We start from the raw sequence: 8,377 nt of genomic DNA on the forward strand, positions 1-8,377 counted from the left end.
TTCGTACTCTCCTTAGTTTACTTTACATTTCACCCTTCACATGTTTTTTCGTAACTTTACTCCTTGACCCCCAAAACGCGTAGGTCAGTAACGCTGTATAGTCATTTGGTTCTCGCTCTAATTTTTGCTAATGGATTTGGCTACCCATGATTAAGTTTCAATGTCACTTCTTCCTATTTATTGGACTTGTTATTTTGGCGATTTTGCTGCAATTTTCTGTAAGCATGGAATTCTCTTGCGTTGCTGCTGGGTCGTTCCACCAGGGAGATCCCAGATTTACCGAGAGCAACAACGCTCAATGCATGGCAAATGCAACCTGTGCCCTCGCATGGCAAGCATTCTGCGGCGGATTCAGTACCAACGCTATTGACGCTATACTCATGGCGGGCGATAGCTTGTATACACTATCTCGCCGTGAGCATAGCATCACTAACCGGTATCTGTTCCCTGAGGACCTCGCCAGGCACTTCGTGGTTGCACACCATCGTGTTACCATCGAAGAAATTTCTTGTGTTTGGGACGGGTTGTATCCGTTACGAAACGATGGCCTAGATGAGGTGACCTCTTCCTTGTCTTCGGTTTTGGAAGCAGCTATGCCCGGTGACTCCGTTGATAGCGGTTTTTTGTTTACGGGACAGTTGGTGACAGTCGCTTTTTGGCGTTTCCAAGGGCGGCTGTACCTCTTTGATTCCCACGCGGTAAACGAAAACCGTCGTCGAGACATTGATGAGGCGAGAAATAAGGCTAGGGTGTTCGTCTGTAATAGTTTTCGTTCTCTAGCTTCCCTCATTTTGGTGAATTCTGCGTTCGTCGGTGGGCAGTACTCCGTCACAAAAATAAAGTTTTCCGTCAACGAAACTCAAACTGTCCACACGGTCGACTGTTCGGACAATGACTTAACTCAGTTATCAGAATCTGCCTCTGAGACAGTTGTTCAGAAAACCAAATGTCCTGGTAGACCAAAAACAATAAAGCGTGGTCGTCCAAAGCTTTTAGACACGACCCGAGAAGAGCAAGTGGATGCGGCGAAGAAGAAGTATAGGGAGACGCACGCTGACAAACTCCGGGATGACAGTCAACGTTACACTCAAACCCACCCTGAGGTGCACCGAAAGGCTGTTCAGCAATACGACCTGCGTAATCCCGGTGCTTCTGCTGAGAGAGTTCAGATTTTTCGCCTGAAAAATCCGAAAATGTCTGAACTTCGCTATATGCCCGCATCACTTGCTCGGTCCGTAGTCAAAAATGGCCCCATGTCTGTTTGGAATGGGGAGCCACTCAATGAAATACAACCATACAAATTAAAAAAAGTCAGTCTCTGGGTTGACGACGTTTACAGATGTCGTCATTGCCAAGCACGGCTCTTCGAGGAGGAGAAGAATAGAAAGCAATGGTGCTGCGGGGAAGGAGCGTTCAATGTTCTCGACATTCCTCCGTTGCAAGAACGCTTTTATTCCGACCGTCTCTTCCTGGAAAGAGCCCGTGCGTACAACGACCTGTTTGCTTTCTGCGCGCTCGAAGTGTCAGGCGGGTATCGTCATCCCAGTGGTCTTTCTTTTTTCAAGATCGAGGGAAGAATGTACCACCAGGTCTACAATCTGGACGCCCCAGGACAAAAGTTCACCACTCGTTCTGGGAACGTTCAGTTTGTGAATCGGTCCCGCCTGTATATTGACGATGGCGAAGAGCGCCGTAACATTGCGATGGGTAGATCGCTTGATGCCGAGATCATCGACGGTATTGCTGATTTCCTGTCTAGGGAAAATCCTTACATTGAGCATTACCGTCGATTGAGCAACGAGCCTTCCGTAACAGCTCACTTGGCTTTTGAAGTAACAAGCAGGTCTACCCATGGCCCTGTTCTCGGTGATCGGCAAACAGGCGTCGAAGTGCACGCCGTGCTCAGCAATGATGAAAACGACACTGAGCCCCGGAGACTGACTATATGGAAATCCGGTTCCGATAGACCTACATTTATTGATCTTTTACACCCCCTAATGGAACCTTTCCAATATCCCCTACTTTACCCGCAAGGCACTGTGGGATGGCACGTTGGCCGCCTTGATAACAAGGGTGCCAAACTGACTCAATTTAAGTACTCGCGGTGCCTCCTACTTTCTGAACCTCGCTTCTCTCACCTAGGCCGTCTCTCACAAGCTTGGCAGGTTGAGATGTTCGCGAGGTACGAGGAGGAGAAACTGCGTTACATTAAGTTTACGCAGCTGAAGAACACCGATAGTGCCTTGCGGGTGGGGCCGGTTGACGAGATTCGGAATGCACAGCAGGTCTTGAACGACATCGCTCGTGATGAAACCGTCCAAGGCGAGGGTGGGGTGCAGGCAGGAAAAGTCTACCTCCCAAGTTCGTTCACCGGGGGGCCCAGGTACATGAAAGTAAAATACGAAGACGCTATGGCAATCGTATCGCGCCTGGGTTCCCCCACTTTCTTTTTGACGTTTACTTACAACGCGACTTGGGAGGAAAACAAGAAAGCTTGCCCTCGTGGAGGTACTCGCAGTGACCCTAGCACTGCTTGCAGAGTTTTTAGGATCAAACTTCTGGAACTTCTCCGAGACCTGCGCAGCGGAGCAATGTTTGGACGCTCTGTCTATATCGTCTACGTCATCGAGATGCAAATGAGGGGCCTTCCTCACGCCCACATTGTATTCAAGATTGACGGCGACGGACCAGTTCAGGCGTCCGAAATTGACTCCATCATCCGCGCGGATATTCCCTCGGAAGAAGAGGCCGGAGGCCGACTGAGAAAGTTGGTCCTCAAACACATGATCCACGGTCCATGTGGTAATGATCATAGGACTGACTTTCTCTGTTGGGACTCTGCAAAGGGTTACTGCACCAAATACTTCCCCAAGCCCTGCTGTGAAACCACCCACGTCGACGAGAGGGGATTCGTCCAGTACAAGCGAGATTATACCAATCGGGGGACAATTGTATCACGCAATAAGAACATTATCGTACATGACGGTTGGGTTGTGCCTTATAATCCCGCACTGATGTTGAAATACGAGGCTCACATCAATTTGGAGCTGGCGTCTACTCGCCGCGTGATTAAGTACCTCTTCAAATATCTTATGAAGGGAGGATCTCTCCAGAACGTCACAGTTACTCCCTTCAGTAAGCAAGATGATGAGGTACAGCATTACGTGACGAAGAGAATGGTGGGTGCCAGTGACGCGTGCTGGCGTTTATTAAACTTTCCAGTATCAGAATCTGAGCCGGCTGTTGAATGTCTTCCCGTCCATCTGGAGGGCAAGCAGTCCGTCCTGTTTAGACCTGGCCAACTGGCAGAGGCAGCCGCTAGGAACAGCTCCAAACTCACCATCTACTTTGACCGGCCTCGTATTTCACTGTTTGACGACCTGACTTATCAGGGGTTCTATGAAACGTTTGTGGTTCATGTCAAGCGCCCAAAAACTGCGGAGATATACGAGCACCCCGATGGCGTCCATTTTATCACTGCCCGACAGCGTGGCGAGAAGGTGTGCAGACTGTTTTGGGTCTCACCGAGCAGGACAGAACAGTATTACCTGCGTATCCTGCTTATGACTGTATCTTGCCGTGGTTATGCCGACCTCCTGTCCCGCGGTGGACCAAACTGCCGCACTTTTCAAGGGGTCGCGCGGCATCTTGGCTTGGTGCAAGACGAACAGGAGTACCACTACGCACTGCGCGAGGCCGCCACTTTCATGACTGGCCCGAGACTTCGTTCTTTCTTTGTGATCCTCTGCAACATGGGGGCTCCTGCAGCTCTCCTGTGGGATGCTTTCCGTGATTCCATCTGCGAGGACCACATAGAGCGTAATCCTCTCGATGTTGAACTGGCCTACAAGCTAGGTCTCATCGATATTGATCGGAGTCTTCGTCGGCAGGGTTCTTGCGTCGCAGATCATGGCCTCCCCGATGTACACGATGACACGACGGAGTTGGGCAGAGAACTGCTCTTACATGGTGAAAATCAACAGAGAGTGTTTGTGGAGGAGTGGGTGCCAAAGCTCTCTGAAGATCAAAACCGCGTATTTGAGTACGTTACCTCCGTTCTCAATGCCCCTGCCAGCGGAACGTCGTCGAAAATCATTTTTCTTGACGGCCCGGGAGGCTATGGGAAGACCACTCTGATTCGTGTCATTCTCGCATACGTGAGAGGTTGTCGTCAGGTTGCACTGGCAGTCGCTAGCTCTGGGATCGCCGCGGGTAACATGCCTGGTGGAACTACAGCTCACAGCATGTTCCGGTTGCCACTCGACTTCGGTGACGGCACCGGCTTTTGGAACATCACCAACGGCTCCCAGCGAGCAGAGCTCATCAGGGCCGCAAGGCTCATTGTCTTTGATGAGGCCCCGATGGCACATCGGTTCGTTTTCGAGGTTCTTGACAGATCCCTGCGAGACCTCATGCGTTCCAGTGAGCTATTCGGTGGTAAAATATTCCTCTGTTGTGGCGACTTTCGCCAGATCGCGCCTGTCGTTGTAAACGCTCGTACTCCAACTGACATTGTTTGTGTCTCACTTCGGGCTTCCCATCTGTGGCAGCATTTCAAAATTTTTGCCCTGACAACAGCTCATCGGACTAGTAGTTCCACAGCCTATTCCGAATTCCTTCTTAGGGTAGGCAACGGAACTGTCAGTTCGACCACTTTCTTGGAGGGACGGAACGAACAAAGTCTAATTCCGCTGCTCGGGATTAGACAAGTGACGTCTTTGACTGATTTGGTCGATTCCGTCTTTCCCGCAAACGTCCTACTCGACTCTGATATGTGTTCGCGACGCGCAATCCTCTCGACTCTGATAGTGAACGTCAAGGAGATCAACGACCACATCTTGAACTCCCTCGACGGTCATCTGTACGAGCTGAGGAGCGCCGACACAGTCGACAGAGAGAACGACGATGGCCTGGATGTCGACGTTCAACTCCTGAACACGGCTACTGGCAAGGGCGTACCAGACCATGTTCTGCGGCTGAAGATCGGTTCTGTTTGCCTCATTATGAGGAACCTCAACATCGCTGAAGGACTCGTCAACGGCACTAAAGTCATCGTAATCGGCATCACCAACCGCCTGATTACAGTGAGACTTCCCGGACAGACGCAACCTATCGGAATTCCCCGGATTACCTTTACTTTTGCGTTTGTCGAGGGTTCGCCGTTACGTGTTCGTCGACGTCAGTTCCCACTGATGTTGGCCTATTGCATGACCGGACACAAGAGCCAAGGTCAGACAATAGATTCAGTCGGTGTTGATTTACGGACCGATTGCTTCACGCACGGGCAACTATACGTCTTGCTCAGTAGGGTCAGACATCCAGACCATATTGTTGTTCTCGTACACCCCGAACGTGTCCGAGATGGAATCGCATACGCAAAGAACATCGTGTATGGCGATCTCCTTCTCTAAACCTGATTTGACATTAGCAGTAGGCTAGGGGATCTGCTTAATCAAAACTCCCCGTTGTGACTTGACAACATCGGCAGGACGATAGGGGGCCTGCCTTATCAAAAGTCCCCGTTGTTGTATAAAGTAGTTAGTAAAGTTTACTAACTTGTACATTTGTAAATAATTGTAAATATGGTTCCGACGTTTCCTGGCCTCCCCGTGGCGGAACTGGATATGCCATAAATTGTATGGCTAACCGACAGGGAAACAAACATTACTTGATCTATTTTCATAAATATATACATGAATATCTACTATAATCTATTTAATTCATATGATACTTTACTATTATCAACTTATTCACTTATCAATCGACATACTAATCAATCTACTCATCTTATACAACAGTTCTCTAATTTGTACATTTGTAAGTAATTGTAAATATGGTTCCAACGTTTCCTGGCCTCCTCGTGGCGGAACTGGATATGCCATACAGTTTGTGGCTAACTGACAGGGAAACAAACATTACTTAATCTATTTTCATAAATATATACGTCATGAATATCTACTATAATCTATTTTCTATTTACATCATATATACATGAATATCTAATATAATCTATTCACATCATATAATACTTTACTATTATCAACTTATTAACCTATCAATGAACATCAATATAAATTTACTTATCTTGTACAAAAGTTTACTAACTTGTACATATTCAAATAATTGCAAATATGGTTCCGACGTTTCCTGGCCTCCTCGTGGCGGAACTGGATATGCCATAAAGTTTATGGCTAACCGACAGGGAAACAAACCTTACTTAATCTATTTTCGTAATTATATACTTGAATATCTACTATAATCTATTTACTTCATATAATACTTTACTATTATCAACTTATTAACTTATCAATCTCCTCTAATAAATTCATGAAATCGTTATTACTTTAATGTCGATTTTTACTATAACGAACCCTTCTCTCCTCATATTATTACTTCCTTTGACCAAAAACTCAATTGTAAAAATACTTGACTAACATACTCACTTACCGCAACTTAAAAAATGATTTTTTATGAGGTGTTCCTTAAGCTAGAAGTTATCTTACTCAAAGTTAACTTATATAACTTAATATTGACGGTTTCACTTCTTGCTTTGTTACAACTTAACTCTAATCTACTAATGACGACTAACAGCTAGGGGGCCTGGGGGCGGAGCCCCCAGCGAGCCAAAGGCGAGTCCATTATATATATTGAAAAACTTCTTGACCAGCATTGTACGTGTTATTATTTTTACGGAATGTAAATAAAAGAAACGTCTTATAACACTTAAAACATATATTTACGCTTATACTGTTACTCAAAAGACGGTAAATATATATATATATATATAAAAAATGGTAAGTGGTGATCGATTTCGATTGGACACTCCAATAATCATCAGGCCCAATAGGCGAATGTTGAACACCAAAACATGAATGATCTAAAATTTATTCATTTCCCAATTAAATAAAAAATTCCAATATTTGATGCTTTATATACAGTCAGTCTATTAAAAAGCATGATTCTTATACACATATTGTATCGACTAATTTCCTGATATTTTACTGTAAAGAGTATGTCCAAAATAGCGTTATACTTTATCTAAATAATTGTCACTATACACAATGGCCTACAATCAAAATAAATCACAAAACCACATTTATAAAAAATAAAACGATAAAAGGGAACTGTTGGTCAGTCCAATGTTTTTGCTGATCGGTACAAAAGTTCCAATCTAAACAGAAAACTTGGCGTTTCTCACAAGGAGAGGTTACCCTGGCTTACGGTGAGCCTCAGACATCGAGTTAAACATTTCAGACGTTTTTATCTTTCTCACAAAACTTTTTTGAAGAACATAATACTAGGAGTAAAGGAAATTGTAGGATTGACTATCTACCAAAATTATTTTCACAGGTTTTATAAACTAAAATATTTATGTTATATATTTGAAAACTCATCAGTTTATTTTAAATTAAGACAAAATCATAAGAAATTTGGTTTTGTAAATTTTGTAACAAACATTTAAATCGAATTATGTTCTATTTTTTTATTTCTCAATGATGGCTCTTAGTATAAAGAAACGCATTTTTACTTATATTGGAGCTTTGCAGTATAACATAGGTAGAAAAAAATGTATGTTACGCAATGGAAGATCTGGAAACGACAACTGCTCATTTGTAGCTAAAACTCAATACATGACGTCAGAGAAGTAATCTCAATACTAGGTATCTACCCTTTAACTGACTAGCATAAAAATAAATTAAACGTATATTCATTAGCCTAGACGTTGACGTTTTATTGACACTTTAAGTGCTGCATACGTATCGTAAGGTAACCAGGGTTTATATCTCTGTTGAACTAAAATTGTTTGATAAGAGTTGTATTTTGACCCTTAACAGTTTTTACATCATAATTAATATACGTGTTTATTCCAAACCAAAGTAAAAATGTAACCACCAAAGAACGTCACAGAGAAGGTTATTATATTAAGTGAATGAATGTTATATAGGTAGTATATTAAAGAAAGATTCAATTATTGTATTTTAAATGCAAGACAAAGAATGCCCTACGTAGTTTATATAATAAAATTAACAAAACCTTGGTGGTCTCATTAAAAACAAAAGACACAATATAAATTATGGTATCATGTTAATAGCAATTCTTAGTTAATGGTTAAACACTGTCAAGAACCACGGTTTCTAATAGATACATATATGTATTGGGCTTGTATTCAAAGGTAAAGATTGTATTTTTGGTAAATCGGTTAATTTATAAAATTCCGTTTAGACCCTTTGACATTCAAACACCACATCAAAGCTGCAGAGGAATGTGTAATTTTAACATCCGTGAGTCAGCAGAACATTTGTTGGTCGCAAAATTAAAAATGTTCCATGAACATTGCGGCCAAAATAGAGAACTGAGTTGAATACCTTTTACCAAT

General features: G+C 43.7%; 1 protein-coding gene across 1 annotated transcript; it reads left to right on the top strand.

Annotated features, from left to right (window-relative positions):
- The first annotated feature begins 224 nt into the window (after positions 1-224).
- Positions 225-5,411, top strand: LOC128983710 (uncharacterized). The gene has a single exon (XM_054403112.1). It carries the CDS (start codon positions 225-227, stop codon positions 5,409-5,411), a length of 5,187 nt encoding a protein of 1,728 aa, XP_054259087.1.
- Positions 5,412-8,377: the final 2,966 nt, after the last annotated feature.

This window comes from Macrosteles quadrilineatus, unplaced genomic scaffold (assembly GCF_028750875.1).
Source record: "Macrosteles quadrilineatus isolate MER2022 unplaced genomic scaffold, UCM_ALF_1.0 Scaffold_1__1_contigs__length_201487025, whole genome shotgun sequence".
NCBI lineage: Eukaryota > Metazoa > Arthropoda > Insecta > Hemiptera > Cicadellidae > Macrosteles > Macrosteles quadrilineatus.